The following is a 20,424-nucleotide window of genomic DNA, read 5'->3' as shown; positions in this document are numbered from 1 at the left end:
ATTTACTCAAACCAAACAATTTCTACTCAAAAAAGGCCAGTTACTACATTTACGAGCAGCTGCCGAGGTGGATTCAGATCCTCAACTGTGATAAGACAGACCACAGATTGTGAACAGACTTCAAATGCCCATGTCACCCTCCCTCAGAGTTATCTTTTAAAAGCCAACCTCCTTCCTTGCTGATTATCTGCAAGTTCAGGCAAGATGACTGCCTCAAATTTATCTTAGACTCCTCTGTTTGTTTTAGCTTGTTAATGTGCTTTGTCAGACTTTGCAAGAACAGCATGTGCTTGATGGTACGTTCTAGAAGTGCATCTATGCACATTATTGAACCATATCAAGGGAAAGAAGAATAGTATCAGCATTAAAACATAAACTACTATTGACAAAATACAGATAAAGTTAAAATCATTAGTGAGAAAAAAAAAATGCAATTACCTTTGCGCTGTTTGGTAAAATTTCTCGCAACTCTTTTACGCCCTCTTGAATCATCTAACGATCTTTGGGCCTTGCTCTAGGGTTCTCACCAAGTTTAAGCCTTTTGCGATTTGATTTAGTTTGTTTCATCATTTTTCTCGTATTATGCAGTCGAGACAGTAGCATTGTGCATTTGACCCTATTCTACCAGGAACTGATAGGGAACCCATATGTGGAACTATTTTGGGAACAATTTTCTCCATCATTCTTGCTATAGCCGGAATGAAAAGAATCGGATACCTCAGCCCCTGCCTTTGCCAAGGACTCAATAAGGCCAAATAGCTCCACATGCACTAAGTTAGATATATTAACCTTGCCAGACGGGGGAGAAATAGTGGGAATAGAGGAGCAACTGATCTGTGTCAACATTGTCCTGCAAGAGATATTATCATCTAAGTTCTACTTCGAGACAGTGTTAGCCCTAGAGATCACATCTTCTAATTAAAAATGCATGGTATATCCTAGAGAATGAAGTGCATGAAAACCTGCACTCACATCAGGAGCATTCATAGACATTGAACTAGTTTCACCCATATGTTATCCATCAGCAAGCGAATTATTCTAGTTTGCGTTGAGGAGCTTATTCTTAAATCCACACCAAAAAATCAAACAAGTAATCCACTGAAGGTGGTTCCATGCTTCCTGTTCAAAATCTAGCGAAAACTAGATTTTGGAGTCACACATTTCCATAGTCAGATGTTTGGTAGTCGTTAACAAAACCAGGCATTTGCCCACTCTATGTATGCTGATCAAGTTGAGTCAGAGGGTTGTTAAAAGTTTGAAACAAATCATCATCCACCCTTCCCTTTCATGAAGCTAGATTATTTGGAGTATGATTAGCATATAAAAAACTGTCCTTCATCACAGCCTCATAAAGGCATGAAACTGGTGGTTGTATCCACCAGACTGTACAAAGAAACCTCCTCTTCAGATGAATTAGCATTTTAATCGCAGAAGCATGGAGTTGAAAATAGACTTGTCTGATTACTAATCGCACCATGTAGGTCACCCTTAACAAAATATTTTGTAGGAAGCAAACCTCTGACCAAGCACATAATGGAAGTGATAAATGTCAACGAAAATTACCAGCACCAAATACACAACATAAAGAGAAATCATGCATTTGGTACAGAGCAGATAAATGAATAAGTTTGAAAACGAACGGAGAGAAAGTTCAAGCTTTAAAATACATAAATTTTGGCAACGATGGACTGAATTCTTAATATAAAGCATTCACCAAACTAACATAATTCCCCAATTTCCAATCATAGAAAACACTAACAATCCAATAGAAAGCGAACGCTAAACAAACTCAGGGTAATAATAAGAAAGTGAATTGCAAGCACCCATCACAAATTGGAAGATGTTAAAAGCTAATGCTCCTATGAAACACAAAAATCTGAAGACAGTCTGAGTAGAAAATCAAATATAAAAGAGATGAAATGAGAAATAAAAAAACTAACCACTTTAAGAAGAAGACTCGTTAGCTGAAGTTTTCTTAATGCTAGTTGAGTTTCTGACCAACTATGTCACTGACTGCTGACAGCACTGCAGCAGTTATTTTCTACATTGGGTAATAAATATTCAAGCTTTCCTGAACTTTCTCAGCCACCGAACAGAAAAAGTATACACAAAAAAAGAAAAATCCATAATAGAGATTAAACAAAACAACAAAACAAATAAGAAAGAAGGGACATTTGTTCCAGAAGGGCATTGCTGAAGCTGCGTCAATTACTATTGCAATACTTTCTTTGCAACTGTTCCCATTTTCTTTGCACGAACGGTAATAAAATGTCTTCCATAAAATAAAGACTTGCCCCCATTAGTGTTTGAGGTCTCACATAACTAAGGACAAGTGATAGATTCTTAAATAAATATGAAAAATATGTAGCAGAAAATGAAACAAATGGCCAACAACAAAAAGATGCATAAGATAATAGGTAGCTAGAATGACTGAGGACATCCAATTGTAGATATTTAGGAACAGTAGATAAAAGAAAAAAAAAGTTCTCCATTTGAATCGAAAAATATCCTCAAAATCACTTTTGTAAAAAGAGCCATATGGGAAAGAAAAGACCCCATTTTCCATTTCATGTGAACCAAATGATGAAAAACATAATAAAATCTTTAGCAGGCGCAGCATCATCCTGAATACAGCTTGAATTTGGAAACAATAAACAAGTAATGGTTACTTGACATTTCAGATTCTTGAGCCCCATCAGCAAAAGCAAGAAGTTCTTGGGCCTCATCTAAATATATAATATGCACAGTAAATTTCTTTTCTATGTAGAACAGAAGTTGAATACTGCCTAAGCTGAACAACTGAAAGAAGAGTGAAGATTTAACAATAATAGGGCAAACAGATGTTCTGAATGGAGGAGCCAGTGATAGGCTGATAGTTGCCCCTTGTTAATGATTAAGTCCAAAATCAGCTACTTAAACTAACTGGTATACCTAAACATCTAGACCAGCTTCAAATTAAAATCTAACAAGATAAGTTCCTATAAAATTTTCTAGAAAATAGCCATTTAACGTATCGATTCTGCAGTCAAAGTGCCACCATAATTGTGACAAAAATGAGAACTAAAATTTTCAAGAAACTTTGAATAGTTTTTCTATCATCATTTTAAGTGAGGCCCTATTTAGTAGCTCCTAAACTATAGTTGTTGTGAAAAAAAAAAAAAAAATAGATGTAACTATGTATAATAAATATAATTTTTAAATAATAATTTTAAAAATTAGTAAAGATATAATTAATTTTTATCATAGATGTAAAATTAAATTAATTTAGCTTCCACATTAAAATAGTTAATGTTTACTAAATATTTTAGTTTTGTAATTTTTACCCAACCTCAATCCAAACTGCGCCAAAAATTTAAGAAACAACCACATCTCCACGTAAATATGCAAAAAATGAGCGCCAAACCTCGCAATACCACTTTGGTTGGTTCTGAGCAGCTTAACCTTGCTACACCCAATCAACATCCTTCCACCCGTTCACAGTGCCATCATAGATTCATAATGGAATACAATAATTGTTAATTGTTTTAGGAAATTTTGAATTCAAAGAAATGAGCAAAAGAATTTCTCTGAAAACACCAAATGCGTTACCTTTTGGACAACAGAATCAACATTATCTTTTAGCTTAATACCAAAATGAATTGCCAAAAAGTGGCCATTTGAAACCACCACATCATGATAATAGTAAATTATGTGTAATTGTAACTCCCACAGATGTGTGTTTGTAATGCTGTGATGATATGAACAGTCTGTATTCAATGCTTGAAATCGTTTTCTTTATTTAGAATCACATGAGTTCATTTACAAATCATTAAACTAGACATCCTAAGTTTTCCATTGATAGGTTTTGTGTGGAAATCCTCTGAGTATGCAAATTGTTATGGTTTTTCGAATTTGGGTTACTAGTGCTGGAAAATTCCAATTTTCAGCAGCGATTCTCACTTCTAGAAATTTTTCCGTAAGGTTACACATCCTTACAAATTATGGAAATTTTTTTATCAACAGATCTATGTCTCGTATGATTACATATTTAATTTCGTAATTTATTCATTATGGTTAAATTATAAAAAAAAATATCATAACATGCGGCTGCTGCAGATCTGGAAAATGTTCTCCCGAATTGCAGAAACCTGAAACATGTAACAGATTGGGCTAATTTATGAATATTACATGCCAAGTTAGAATTTTATAATGAAAATTAAATCTTTCTTCTGTCTTTAAAAACTGGAATCGCAATTTTTGGGCATTTAAAATAAAAGATATGAATTTTTTAAATTCTGTTTTCAAATCTGGAATTTTCTGGACGGGTTAGATGTTCTCGGAAATAAAACGCTTTTAAAATAGTTTCAGGCGTCCAAAAATTACGAATTTTAATTACATGCTTTCTGAATGTGTCTTCTGTAATTAGAAAAAAGAAACATATTATTTAGAGTATTAAAGAATATGTTATGAATTTCCTAAGTGGTAAAGGTCTGTTTTGGTCAATGCTAGACAGTTTTGTTACTTTGGTGAAAGGTCAATATTCTGACTCGATTTTCACTTTTACTGATTTTTGTGAAATTTTGTATGCAATGCTATGCATGTCCACAGTACCTCTGTAAATTTTCATTGTTTTCCGACATGTGTATAGGTTATTAAAAATCAGCATGTGCAGGATACTCATGTTTAAGTCTAGAATATGTATAAGTTTTGAGATAGTATAAGAGCCTATGATTTAAGGATGATTGGGATTATGTTTAAGGTTAGAGATAATATTGATAAGGATATTTTTATGATGATTATAGGATGTGGGTGAGCTTGTTGGTTTGTTCTTGAGGTATTGAGTTGATTGTTGCGGATTGAAGTAAGTAGATTCATCCGTAATGTGCTTCATAATAAATGCAATTTATGTTATAAGAATTATGTTTAAATGAAAATTTTTACAAAACTGATTTCTAAAATATTTAAATGAATTTTCTAAAATAAAAACACTTTTAAATAATGATTGTTTATAGTACCCTGAACGAGGAATAATGCTGGGTATAGTATCCTGAATGATAAATGATGATGACTACGAGGTATGAGCTACCAAATGTTTATGTTTTAATGTTTTTATGAATGTTTTAATGTTTTTTAATGCTTTTACATGAATCCACTCTTTATACTAAATGAAAATGTTATTTTAAGATGTTATAAAATGTTTAAAGGTATAATGACAAAGGTTTTCAAACATTGTGCATGGATTTGCTTACCGAGTTGATGGTTCACCCCTCGTCTCCAATATTTTACAGATTGATTAGAGATGTGGCTTGGGTTCTTAGATGAAGAATTTTAAGATAAGGAAAGTCTCCAATATTTTAGAGTTGCTTTAAAGATTAAGTTTGATTAGACTTTTAATTTTGGATTAGAGACTTTTCTTTGGAGACTTTATCTCAGATGTTTTATGTAAGGATTCAGTTGGAGTATGAATAATGATTGTCTACTTTGAAGTTTATTAATAAGAATAAATTATGTGAGGTTTCATTCCAATTTTACCCTTATACTTTCATGGGTAAATTTTTGGGGTGTTACAGTAATTCTTCATGATTGGCACAAAAGTATTTATTAGACTCATTAAGCTATACTGGCATTTTATCACATAACAATATGAGTTTTTTAATTACTGCTATCTCAGTTTCACATACAAATTACAAGTATTCGATAGAGATATCTGATCTGTGTCGTCAATTATGTATTATATATGTACAGGTTGTTTGTTACAACATCTCACTCATTTTTTTTTTTAAATGGAACTAGTCATTCATTACATTAGTATTAATTTAACATACATAACCCGCATTAAATTTCTTCATCAATCCCCGTGCATTGAATTTTATAGAAATAATGTCGACATTTTGTAATGAACGTCATATAATTCGAGGACTGATTTTTAAGCATATAATTCGAGGACTGATTTAACAGAACAATTATATTATTAACCCCTTTAGTTAGTTGAACAATATAAAATCCAATATTATAAGTCAACAAATTATTGATGTATAATTTTTTCTCCAAACTATAAAAAAGGAATACATTGATTCATCAATCAATTTTATAAATTGCAATCAAATTCAAAAACTTTGAATAAGAAAATAATTTTTAATCTTTTTAAATAGTCCTTAAAATTTTTATTTTACATTACGCAAATCTTTTCCATTATTTATAAATTTCCCATACAAATATACAACCAGCTGATGTCATGGTTTATGTATTTTACTTCATAAGTTTGTTTGTTGTTTTATGTACACAACTTATCAGTCACTCAATCTTTCACATAATCTAAATTTGAGTCATTATTTAATAAGAGATTCCTTTAGTTATTAAGTTAAGAGATAAACTAAAAGATATATAAAACACAAACTCTAATACATTGCATTAAAGTATGTGCTTTTCTTGTAATTTAATTTATTTGTTAACTTAATAATTTAAGAGAATTCTCATTATAACATTACTTTTTAAATTAATCGTAGTCTCTATGATGGGTTAATTACTTTACTTTGCTCCTTCTGCAAGGGATAAATTTTCCTTAAAAGTTTTTGAAGTTTGGGCTAACTATTCAGGTAGTCCATAAGAACTAAAAGAAAAATATATGGACTACAAAATATTGGTAGAGAAATTACCTGTCATGGATTATGTATTCTACATCACAAGTTGCTTGTTGTTTATGTGCACAACTTGTCACATTTATTTTTTTTTTTAATGGAATACATCGTATTAAATTTCTGTTGTAAGATAAAATCATGGATCCGCCTCGGACCACCTCAATTTATATCCACAATTTTTGCTTATTGTTAATCAATTATATATTTATTACATCGACGCAGTTATATCTTTATCAAAGTGCACATTATTATGACAAATGGGTATTGAAAGGCACAGTTTATTGCCTTGATTTGGAATTGGTCGACTATTACATTTACCGACGCAGACATGATCTTTGGAGAGATAATGCCCAGTAAACAAATTGGTTAGTCGCTCAAGGTCCAAAAAGGCAAAGGCCAATTTTGTCCATTAATCTTTGTGGAAAAACTTTTGTGTGTTGACTTCATTGACCTCCTCAACTGATGGGGAGATTTACATAATGCATCCATTTCATTTTCTGGAAAATTAAGCTTAAACGGAACAAAATATGCCTGTTACAAAAAATTTTGACTATAAAAAATAATTTTGTGGATTTTTATGATTATAAGTCAACAAATTTTTGACATATACTTCTTTTTCCCAACTATAGAAAAGGAATACATTGATTCACCAATAATTTTTTAAACAACAAATAAAATAAAAAAATTGAAAAAGAAGGAAAAAAACATCTACACCCCCTAAATTTGAGGAAATAGTCACCAACACCCCAACCTTTTAAAAAGGGACACCAAGATCCCTTTTTAATAGAGATGGCAAAAGTTCGGGTCGGGGTTTGGGGCTGCCCGAAACCGACCCGCATGTCACTCATAACTACCCGGACCCGAACCGTATTCCGATTTTTTTTATGCGGGCCAAGTAAGTGCCGGCATTATCTAGGCACGGATTTTTTTCTGGGTTTTCTCTATCCGCATTTTCAAAACTGAAAATGAAACGAGGGTACGTTTGCCACCACCACAGCTGATAAGTGTTAACCAAGAAAGTGTCATAAGTTTTGGGATCTCTTTCTCATAAAAGTGGCCATGGGAGATAATTATTGAATTTATTAATCCACATGCGTGGCTCTGCTTAGCTTATTATTATTAAATTTAAAGCTGAAGAAAAACAAAACTTGCCGCTTTGATAGACCGACCAAATGAGGAAAGGTGGATGTGTTCAAAGCACATCCCCTAAGCAAAAACTTGCTTGCCATTAAAGCTCAGATAAAAAAAAAGATAACATACAAAAATGTAGTATGTAGACATGTTAATCATTACACACATCTGCAAAGCTGTACGGGAGCCATACTTACACACATCTTCAAAGCTAAAAGCACTGGAAAAAAAATCATTTCAAGGTAAGACTGAAAGAGGTTCGTGGAGGGAGCCATACTTACTCATATGGTACGGGAGCCATACTTACACACATCTGCAAAGCTGAAAGCACTGGAAAAAGTTTTTAATCATTATGCCCTGTAAAAAATTGAATTTAAATTTTTAATAAATAGAGATTTCTATAAATAATGTAATCTATGCAATAGACTAAGAATATTAAAATTATTTAATATTTTAATAAATTTAAATATATAAATTGTTATATTCATTTAATAATATATTTTTTATTTATTTAAGTTATTTTAAATAAATATTTGCATTAAATATATTCTACAATAAAAAATCTCACATAATGATGTTATTATTATTTTACATAATATTAAAAATAGTTTAAATTTTAATACACTTGTTTTAATATTATGATTCTATTTATTATAAAATTTAATTTTATATTATAAAATTAATTTTATATCATAAAATTTAATTTTATATTATAAAATTTAATTTTATATAATAAAATTTAATTTTATATAATAAAATATATCTAGGAGATTGTAAAATATTAAAATATTTTCTAAGTATTGAAATATATTTTACAGTGTATATATTATTATATTTATTTAGTGTTATATTTCTATTTATTATAAAACATTAGAGTTGATTTTTTTAATAATAAAGGTAAAGGATATTATAGTTAAAAAAAAGGTTCTTGGTGTCCTTTTCTGAAAACTCGGGGGTGTTTGTGAGAATTTTCCTAAACTTTGGGGGTGTAGATGTCTTTTTTTAAGAAAATAAGTATTCTTTTATCTTTTTAAAAATTGTCAGATTTTTTATTTGGCAGTACGCAACTCTTTTCCATTATTTATAAATTTTCGATGCAGATATAAGACCTGTCATTGTTTATGTATTTTACGTCACAAGTTTGTTTATTATTTTATGTACACAAATTGTCATTTTTTACACAATCTAAATTGTAGTTATTATCTAATAAGAGATCTTTTAAGTAATTAAGTTAAGGAATAAATTAAAAGATAAATAAAACACGCACTCTAATACAATACATTTTATCATATGAGTGTGTGTTTTTCGTTTATTTTAACTTATCACTTAATTTAATAACTTAAGGGATCCCTCTATGATGGGTAATTAATTTGTTTTGCCCTGTCTATGAAGGATAAATTTTTCTTAGAAGTTCTTAAAATTTGGGTTATATATTCGGAATGAGATCCTTTCTTGATCTGATCATTATCTGAGCTTTAAAGGATCCGTTGACACGTGGCATTATTAATTTCAATGGCCAAGATTTATTTGTAATTAATTATTTTCACAGCCTCTTAAATGATGTGTTTTACGGAGATGTTTTCCCGCTTCACTTACAATTCCTGCTTCTATCAATTTGTTCTCTCACCGTCAAAAACTTTTCATCTTCTAAATAATTAGCAATTGTGGTAAGAAAAATTTGAGAAAACTTAGTTTACTCCACTGAAGGTGAACTTCAACAACAATAATAGTCCAACGAGGTTAGCTTATGATTCTATAATGCTTTATACTTTTATCCTTTGCAACTTGATATAATGTTAATAATTTTTTTAATGGTTGCTACAGGTTTATTGTTTTAGTTTTCATTGGTTTAAATGGCCGCAACTGATGTTGTTTCAAAAAATTCTAGCGAATTGTATTGGAAACCTAAATATGGGCTGGAGTTTGATTCTAATGAATCAGCATATGATTCTACAATGCGTATGGGTCAAAAGTGGGGTTCAGTATTAGAAAAGAAACCTTTGGTAACAATAAACGTACAGGTGAAATCACCTCCAGGTAATTTGTTTGTGCTAAAGCGGGTTTGCAATCGAAAAATAAACGAGATCATTTTGGCTGTAAAACCTAGAGCAGCGACGAGAATTGATTGTGGTGCTCAATTGTGTGTTAAATTAGATAGGAAGAAGAACAATTTTTTTTTTTTATCATTTTGTGGATTCACACAATCATCCTCTTGTAATGGAAGAGTGCACTCATATGTTACCTTCGCAAAGAAGAATATCTAGTTTACAAGCAATGGAAGCAGATTTGGCAGGTGAATCTGGAATTTCACTTAAGTCTACTTATGAGCTAATGGTAAAGCAAGTGGGTGGAAGAGATTCTCTTGGATACACTAGACTCGATCAAAAGAATTACCTTAGAACAAGAAGACATACAAAAGCAAATGGCATATGGGGAAGCAGGGTATATTCTAAATTATTTCTCTGAACAACAATTAAAAAATCCTTCATTTTTTTCCTCTATACAGTTAGATTATGAAGAGCAAATCACAAATAGATTTTGGACTGATTCTAAAATGATAATTTATTATGGTCAATTTGGTGATGTTGTAAGTTTTGATACGACTTACAAAATTAATAAAGAGAATCGGCCATTTACAGTGTTGGTTGGACTGAATCATCATCAAGAGATTGTTACCTTTGGTGCAGCATTATTGTATGATGAAACTGTTGATTCCTTCATTTGGCTATTTGAAACATTTTTTTCAGGCTATGTCTGGAAAGGCTCCAAAAACAATTTTCACAGATCAGGATGCTACAATGGCCAAAGCTATCTTAAATGTCATGCCAAATACATACCATAGTGTCACGGGATGAGTGTTTTGCGCAGCTAACCCGTGCGGCACTTAGACAACTTTGCCGAATGTTGCTAAGTAAGCCTAAAGATTCTCGAACAAGAGAAGAGAGCAATTGAGCCAAAGAAACTTGTATTACACAAAGAGAGATTACATTGCTTGTTGGATACAAATGCCTAATGCCATCCCATATTTATAGCAGAGGCTTTGCCTAACTTTGCCTAACTTTGCCAAACTTTGCCAAACTTTGCCAAACTTGGTCAAACTCTAGAGTATTTTACAATTTCCTAGCTATTTGCATGTGCTGGAATTGTATAAAGTATTCTAGAATATTTACATGTTCACATGTGCTAGAGTTGCCTAGAACCTTCCGGAATTGGGCCAAGCTAGCACTCTTGGCCTTGTGTTGGCTCTCTAGCCCGAAATTGTGGGCAATTGGGCTAGCGAATTGGGCGGTCCGCAACAATAGGCTTTGCACATGGCATATGATGCAAAATGCCTTGAAGCATGTAAATGATGTGTTTAAAGGTACTGGTACAGTGAAAAGTCTCTTGTCAGTGTTTATGGATGGTATTGAGGATGAAAATGAGTTTCTAGTTGCTTGGGATAACATGCTTGATGAATATGATGCACATGGTAATAGTTGGCTAAAACGTATATTTGAGTTAAGGCATAAATGGTTTACGCATATGTTAGGCAGGCATGGTCTGCTGGAATGAAGAGCACCTAGCTTAGTGAGAGTTTTAATGCAACAAACATAGGTAGAACAAACATAGCAATAATTATATTGGCTCGTAAATAATTCCTGAAAATAAGTAGGAAGAGAGTGAGTTTTGCTTACCAAGGCACCATCGCCAATTAATATTGGACTTGTGCAAAGATAATCGTAAAGATCCTTCCTGGATTTTGAAGCCAAAGGGGATGATGAGCGTTGCAGAATTGAGGTGATCTCATCGTAATCGGCTTGAACAAATCTCTCCCTCTCACGATCTTGCCACGGACCACACGACCTGACAAGGTTGAGGATGGAGTCAAACAATTTCCAAAATTTCCAACTATCAGAATTAACTATAGAGTTAATTTCAAAAACAAAAAATTTAAGTAAAAGCTTGAGCATGGAGTCCAGCATTTTCCCTTTTTCAAATTCAAGATAGACACACACACACACACACATATTATTTCTTGGTATGATATGTACCATGCAATGTATATATATAGACAATCATAAGGAAAGTTTTTCTCTAGTCCTTAAGAGTTTTGAACAATACTTATTATGTAACACCCCAAAAATCTACCCATGAAAGCACAAGGGTAAAATTAGAATAAAACCTCATATCGTTTGTTCTTATTAATTAACCGCAAGATAGACAATCATTATTCGTACTCTAACTAGATCCTTACATAAAACATCTGAAATAAAGTCTCCAAAGAAAAGTCTTTAATCCAAAATAAAAAGTTTGGCCAAATTTAATCTTTAAAGCAACTCCAAAGATTCACTAAAAAACAAATTTCATCTAAGTACCCAAGCCACATATCTAATCAATCTGTAAAATATTGGAGACGAGGGGTGAGCCGTCAACTCGGTAAGCAAATCCATACACGATAATTGAAAACTTTTGTCATTATACCTTTAAACATTTTATATCATCTTACACTAACATCTTCATTTAGCATAAGGGATGGATTCATGTAAAAGTATTAAAAACATTCATAAAAACATTAAAACATAAACATTTGGTAGCTCATGCCTCATAGTCATCATCATTCATCATTTAGGGTACTATACCCCGCATTGTTCATAACATCATTGTGCATAAGATCATCATCATACCAGCAAGTTGGCCATAGCATTATATAACATCATAACATTAGCATCATATGCATTACTACGGACTATGAGCCAAAATATTTTTGAATCCACCTTACATCCTTTCATAAATAATATTTAAATGCCTCTAAAACATTTAAAAATCTTTCTTTGATCATTTAATTTTTGTAGAAAATTCTTTAAGAAAACATTTTGTTTAAGAAAACTAGTTTCTTAAGAAAATTTCATTTTAAAAAACATTTTTATAAATTCATTTAAAAGTGTTTTTATTTTACAAAATCCATTTAAACATTTTAGAAATCAGTTTTGTAAAAATTTTCATTTAGACATAATTCTTGTAACATAAATTGCATTTATTATAAAGCACATTATGCATGAATCTACTTATTTCGATCCGCAACAAGCAACTTAATACCTCAAGAACAAACCAACGAGCTCACCCACGTCCTATGATCATCATTAAAATATCCTTATCAATATTATCTCTAACCTTCAACATAATCCCAATCATCCTTAAATCATAGGCACTTGTACTAACTCAATACTTATACATATTCTAGACATAAACATGAGTATCCTGCACATGCTGATTTTTAATAACCTATACACATGTCGGAAAACCATGAACATTTACAGAGGTATTGTAAACATGCATAGCATTGCATACAAAATTTCACAAAAATCAGTACAAGTGAAAATCAAGTCAGAATATTGACCTTTCACCAGAGTAACAAAACTGTCAAACATTGGCTAAAACAGACCTTTACCACTTAGGAAATTCATAAAATATTCTCTAGTACTCGAAATAATCCGTTTCTTTTTTCTACTTACAGCAGACACATTCAGAAAGCATATAATTAAAATTTATAATTTTGGGACGCCTGAAACTATTTTAAAAGTATTTTATTTCCGAGAACGTCTAACCTGTCCAGAAAATTCCAGATTTGAAGACAGAATTTCAAATTTTCATATCTTTTATTTTACATGTCCAAAAATCGTGATTCAAGTTTTTTAAAGACAGAGGAAAGATTGAAATTTCATTATAAAATCTAACATGGCATATAATGGTCATAAATTTGCCCAAACTGTTACATGTTTCAGCTTCTGCAATTCTGGAAAACAGTTTCTAAATCTGCAGCTGCCGCATGTTATGATTTTTAATAATTTAACCATAATGAATAAAATTACGAAATTAAATATTTAATCATACGAGACATAGATATGTTGATAAAAAAATTGTAATAATTTTTAAAGATGTGTAACCTTACGGAAAAAAATTTCCAGAAGTGAGAACTGCTGCTGAAAATCGGAATTTTCCAGCACCAGTAACCCAATTTCGAAAAATCATAACAATTTGCATACTTAGAGGATTTCAACACAAAACCTATTAATGGAAAGCTTAGGATGTCTAGTTTCATGATTTGTAAACATATTCATGTGATTCTAAATAAAGAAAACGATTTGAAGCAAAGAATGCAGACTGTTCATATCATCACAGCATTACAAACACACGTATATTACCCAAATCATAATACAAGTAATTAAAGGCAAATAATTAATAAAAATAAATTATACAAGTCAAAGAAATATGTAATACCTTAAGGCCAACACTAAGCAAAGAAGTTATAAAACTTTCTTTCCTTCTACAAAGACTTATGTTTCTTTTTTTTTTCTTTTTTTTTCTTTTTTTAAAGTTTGTAACGGTGTAGAAAATAAAAAACGGCTTCCTCTTAAATACTTTTGGCAATTAACAAATAATTTTAAAAAAATAGAAAGCAAGAAAACGTAAGTTTTAAGAAAATTCCTTTTTTTTAATAAAAGTTAATAACTTACGTAGCTTATTTAAAACAAATTGATAAATTTTACTCACACACAAACACTCAATAATAATTATCATACCCAATTTAATAAGGGTAAAAGAGGAAACAAATAACGGGCGCTACAGCCTACACATTAGTATTTATATTTTCAAAAATTACTTAGTATGTTATCATTGTTACTTTCAATTACTGATAGATTTAACTTTTTGAAAGGAATGTCATATTTGTATCAAATAATTTTAAAAATTCATTGAAATATGATATACAACAACTGAAAAATTGAGAATTGTTAATAGATTTTAAAAGAGTCATACAATAAATTAAACTATTTATATTAGTAATAATATATATATATACACGATGGCCGGAGGCGAAGAACCGGCGAAGTCCGGCGGAGGTCCAGCGACTTTCCGGCGAAGTCCGGCGGTTATCCAGCGACCTTCCAGCAAGGTCCAGCTGTGATCCGGTGAGGTCCGACGGTGGTCCGGCACTTTCCGGTGGAGGTCTATTTATAATATTAAATCAATAAAATAGAATTATAAATAATTATTATTAATGGCATTAAATAAGTTAAAAAATTGAAGGATAATTTTGAAAATTTTAGTTTCTAATATAAGAGGATTTTAAATTCTTCACTACTTAGTATGGAATTCAAATTCTACATTATGATGGATATTAAATTATAATGGAAATTAAATTCGTATACATTTTGTCAAACCAAACAATCGAAATAAAAAGAGAATTTAAATTACTTTCCTCTCCTACATTCTCTCCTCCCAACCAAACACCACCTTAGGGTCATTTATTTGGGTGATTTCATTTTATACAGTGAAGAGTGCTATTTATACTGCTAATAGTAATATCAATGAAAATTAGAAATCCTAATATTTGAGTTCCATTTCACAATCACGAGATTTTTGGCTCTTTAACACTAATTTTTTTACAAAGCCTCATCTCCATTCTTCGGGTTGAGGGAGAGGAACAATCTTAAGTAAAATTAAGAAAACATTAATCCCCAAAAATTGTGTATATGTGATGCGTATGATTAATTTTCTTCCTTTTTATAGCATCATAATTATATCACCTACATAAAGACCCCCTTTATTGTATATTCAATTTAAAATGAAATATATGTATCTTCTTTCGATTCTCTCCACCTAATTTACAAACATTTAACTTGTAGCATAAATTATTGTGGGATCATTCGGCCTGCAATAGCGAGTTACGTTTGTCGTGGCAACATGGATTTTAATCGAATTGCTGATTTGTCCAGTTAATTGATATCGTTATACTGACTAAGCTATATTATTGCCTTTTTGTGGGTTGCTTGTATGAAGAACAATCTTCCCATCTGTTTTCTTTCTCTCAGAGATCCCAAACAATGTTTAGCTCCTTAGATATTTTGTTGTTCCTGGTTACTTGTTTGATTGTTTCGTAGGACAAATATATGTATATATTTATATGAACAAGAAGAACTAAACTCAATAGAGAGAGAGAGGCCAAGCTTAAAACAAGGGAGAAAAAAACGCAGCTGCAAAAACTAAAATTAGAAACCAAATTGAAGACCATTGAAAGCTCATAAACCAACTATTCTCTTCCCCCCTTTTTTTTTTTCCATCAATTCAACTTCATCATTTTAGTTTCACCCTTTCTAGAGAATAAAAAAAAAAAGAAAAAAGAAAAATTAGAAATGATAATTTGTATTGCCCTGCATGAAAAGACATTATTGTTATTAACATAAAATTTTATTAATGGCGCCCCCAACAAGTCCAAAGAAATCATCACTTTCCAAGCAAACATCAACCGCCGGTCGTCCGCCTCAGGCCGTTAAGTTTGCACGCCGGTCATCGAGTGGACGCGTCGTCAGCCTGTCGAGAGAAGAAGATTTGGACATGTCGGGTGATTATTCAGGCCAAAATGACTACATTAATTACACTGTCCTTATGCCTCCAACACCCGATAACCAACCCTCCGGACAGGATTCGGACTCGAAGCCCGACGGGCCTAGCCAGTACCAAACCTCCCGGTTCGGGCCATCCGATGCCCGGAGGGGACAGGGGGAAGGTGGCAGTGGCGGGAGTGGTGGTAACAGTGGAGCCAAAATGGAAAGAAGAATGTCAGTGATGAAATCTAATAATAAATCGATGCTGCTGCGGAGCCAAACGGGGGATTTTGATCATAACCGCTGGTTGTTTGAAACTAAAGGCAAGTATGGTATTGGAAATGCATTTTGGTCACCAAGCGAAGAGGATGGTTATGGTCCTGATGTCAGCATGTCTGATTTCATGGACAAGCCTTGGAAACCTCTCACAAGGAAGATTAAGGTTCCCGCTCAAATCCTCAGCCCTTACAGGTACGCATGTTACGTGTTATATCCATGCAGGTTCTTTTTCTTTTTTTTTTTCGAAATATAAAATCTAAATAGATCTGAATATGAACAGAGTGTTAATAATAATGCGGTTGGTGGCTCTATTCTTCTTTATGCTATGGCGAGTGCAAAACCCTAATGAAGATGCGATGTGGCTATGGGGAATATCTATAGTTTGCGAAATTTGGTTTGCTTTTTCATGGATATTAGATATTCTTCCGAAGCTCAATCCTGTGCATCGATCCACGGATCTTCAAGCACTTAAAGAGAAGTTCGAGACTCCCTCTGCTGCCAATCCTCAAGGCCGCTCTGACCTCCCCGGCGTCGACGTCTTTGTCTCCACCGCCGATCCTGAGAAGGAGCCGCCTCTTGTCACTGCCAACACGATATTATCCATTCTTGCCGCTGAATATCCGATTGAGAAGCTCTCCGCTTATATTTCCGATGACGGAGGCGCCATACTTACCTTTGAGGCCATGGCTGAAGCTGTTCGTTTTGCTGAGGTTTGCATTAGTGTTCGATTCTTATCGCCTTTTTTTCTCATCAAATTGGACATTTTAAATATTTGAAATTGATTTTTCTATCTTATAATTATTCTTTGATTAATATTTTTTTTGTTCAATTAAAGGTGTGGGTACCGTTTTGCCGAAAACACAATATTGAGCCGAGGAATCCTGATAGTTATTTTAGTATTAAGGGTGACCCCACTAGGAACAAGAAGCGACCTGATTTTGTTAAGGATCGCCGTTGGATCAAGAGGGAGTACGATGAGTTTAAGGTCAGGATCAACGGTCTCCCTGAGGTAATACGTCGTCGTGCTGAAGCGTACAACAATAGAGAGCGAATGAAAGAGAAGGCGCTGGCAATGGAAAAGAACGGTGGGTCTGCACCAAAGGAACCAATCAATGTCACCAAGGCCACGTGGATGGCTGATGGCACCCACTGGCCTGGCACGTGGCTCCACCCAACCGCTGATCACGCCAAGGGAGACCATGCTGGTATCTTGCAGGTGATCACACTTAATTTAAGCTGCTACGTCACTTTTCAACCAATCCTTTCATGCATATCAATTTGTGTAGAGTTATTTATATAAAATATTTTTGACCTCATAAACTAAATTATTTGTATTTTGTTATTTTATTGGGTATTTAAATCTTTTATAAATTAGGTGTCCGATTAATCCTATATAGTAGAATTTTCAATTAAATACAGAGGAATGATACTTGTACGGAACGAAGACAGAATCTCTTTGTATTCCAAAACGAACATGATGAACATGTCGTTTGATACTCTTCTATTACAGTGATTGTATAATTTACTTGCGTCGCAAGTTCTTTAAAAAACAAGTACGCACGGTGAGTAGTACAGAGTGCAAACTGAGTGATAAAATTTGTGACAGGTGATGAGCAAGGTCCCAGAAAACGATCCGGTTATGGGTTACCCAGACGAGAAGAGATTAGATTTTACAGGGGTTGATATTCGGATTCCAATGTTTGCATACGTTTCTCGTGAGAAAAGGAAAGGTTACGATCACCAGAAGAAAGCTGGAGCCATGAACGGCATGGTTAGAGCTTCGGCAATCTTGTCAAATGGACCATTTATTCTCAACTTGGATTGTGACCATTACATTTATAATTCTCTTGCTATAAGGGAGGGCATGTGCTTCATGATGGATCGAGGTGGTGATCGAATTTGCTACATTCAATTTCCCCAGAGATTCGAAGGCATTGATCCTTCTGATCGATATGCAAATCACAACACTGTCTTTTTTGATGGTATATATTTGCTAAATTAGAAATTCTTAAAATCTTTGTAATCATATGAGATATATAATTTGCGCTGGCCCTTGTGTGTTTGATCAACAGGAAATATGCGAGCATTGGACGGAATCCAAGGGCCATTTTACGTGGGAACTGGATGCATGTTCAGGCGATATGCACTCTACGGATTCAACCCGCCAAGGGCAAATGAATACATAGGTGTAATAGGGCAAAAGAAAGCCCCAGCTGGACATATTCCGCCACGAACTGATGACGATGACTCCGATACACGGCCCTTAACTTCGCACCCAGACCTTGACCTCCCAAGAAAGTTTGGAAACTCAACCATGTTCAATGAGTCTATTGCAGTTGCTGAATACCAAGGCAGGCCATTGGCCGATCACATTTCGGTTAAAAACGGCAGACCTCCCGGTTCACTGCTCGTGCCACGTCCCCCGCTCGATGCACCCACTGTTGCTGAGGCAGTTGCTGTCATTTCCTGTTGGTAAGCTAAAGATACACTCCTACAGTTGTGTAAAGAGTAACGTAAAAGATATAAACATCACTAAGATCTTAAATTTTGCGTGCAGGTATGAGGACAAGACTGAATGGGGAGATAGAATAGGCTGGATTTACGGGTCAGTGACGGAGGATGTGGTGACAGGTTACCGTATGCACAACCGTGGGTGGCGGTCCGTTTACTGTGTTACAAAGCGTGACGCATTCCGTGGTTCAGCACCTATTAACCTAACTGACCGTCTACACCAGGTTCTGAGGTGGGCAACAGGTTCAGTTGAAATCTTCTTCTCCCGAAACAATGCCATTCTCGGAACTCGGAGGCTCAAGTTTTTACAGAGAATGGCATATCTCAACACTGGCATTTACCCCTTCACTTCAATCTTCTTGGTGACTTACTGCTTCCTTCCAGCTATGTGCCACTTCTCAGGAAAATTCATTGTTCCTAACTTAAACATTGCTTTCCTTTGTTACCTCCTCACCATCACTGTTACTCTAACGCTCATATCGCTTCTTGAAGTGAAATGGTCAGGCATCGGGTTAGAAGAGTGGTGGCGAAATGAGCAGTTCTGGGTCATTGGTGGCTCCAGTGCTCACCTAGCTGCTGTCCTCCAGGGTCTTCTGAAAGTTATTGCTGGAATCGAAATTTCTTTCACATTGACAACAAAGTCTGCAGCTGAAGATGATGAAGACATGTATGCTGATCTTTACATTATCAAATGGACAAGTCTGTTCATAGTACCATTGACAATCATAGTGGTGAACATTGTTGCTTTAGTTATAGGAGCCTCAAGAACAATATACAGTGTACTACCTCAATGGGGAAAGCTTTTGGGAGGATTTTCCTGAGAAGTGGCACATAGCTGGAAGGAAGCAGTAAGTCACCAAGAAGATTGAAGTGAAGGGGTAAATGCCAGTGTTGAGATATGTCTGGACAGGTTTGCTTTCCATTACACTGTCTCTGATTTGGGTAACCGTTAGTCCCCCAGATAAAACCAATGAAATGGAGGGGCAATGAGCAAGAACAAAGAAATTAGGAAAACAAAAACAAAATACCCATGCCGGGAATACACTACAACTTTATTTTTGCTTCCCTTTTCCTTTTTTTCTCCCCTCTTTTCTTCCTGGGGATTTTCTTCCAAAGCAAAAGAGAATTCTATGTCGTTAGATTCGACGTCCTTCATTCTTGGGTTTCAGTAATGGCAAATGTAATATAATTTTCTTTTTTATGGGATTATCAATCAAAGATCTTTAGAATGAGAGTGTTCTTTTTTTTTTTTTTTTTGACTTTTTCAAGGGACAACTTTGTTTATGTAAAATTTTCATTGATGGTATAATATTAGACTGTTACGGATCCGGTGAAAGGCTGCAATTTGCTTACTTTTTTTATTGATTATTTTTTCTAGCAACAGCAATTTCCTGAGCATCTAAGGCAATGAAAAAGTGCAGTACCTATTTCAATAAGTGTGTAGTGAACAGGTCCATTTGAAGTTTCACTCTTATAAATGGGTGAAAATGATCGTAATTGGAAGTCAAGACTAACAGATGGCA

The 20,424-nt window shown here is 33.7% G+C and overlaps 1 protein-coding gene across 1 annotated transcript; it reads left to right on the top strand.

The window, feature by feature from the left end:
• Positions 1-15,980: 15,980 nt before the first annotated feature.
• Positions 15,981-20,071, top strand: LOC18032407 (cellulose synthase-like protein D1). Its single transcript, XM_024182758.1, is given in 7 exon segments — positions 15,981-16,582; positions 16,671-17,100; positions 17,226-17,606; positions 17,997-18,372; positions 18,463-18,862; positions 18,948-19,712; positions 19,714-20,071. Coding segments are annotated over 7 exon segments (3,132 nt in total). The 3' UTR covers positions 19,892-20,071.
• The last annotated feature ends 353 nt before the right edge of the window (positions 20,072-20,424 follow it).

This window comes from Citrus clementina, unplaced genomic scaffold, assembly GCF_000493195.1.
Source record: "Citrus clementina cultivar Clemenules unplaced genomic scaffold, Citrus_clementina_v1.0 scaffold_9, whole genome shotgun sequence".
Lineage (NCBI taxonomy): Eukaryota > Viridiplantae > Streptophyta > Magnoliopsida > Sapindales > Rutaceae > Citrus > Citrus x clementina.
The sequence above is the reverse complement of the archived record's forward strand: the minus strand, read 5'-3'. Positions and strand labels throughout refer to the sequence as shown.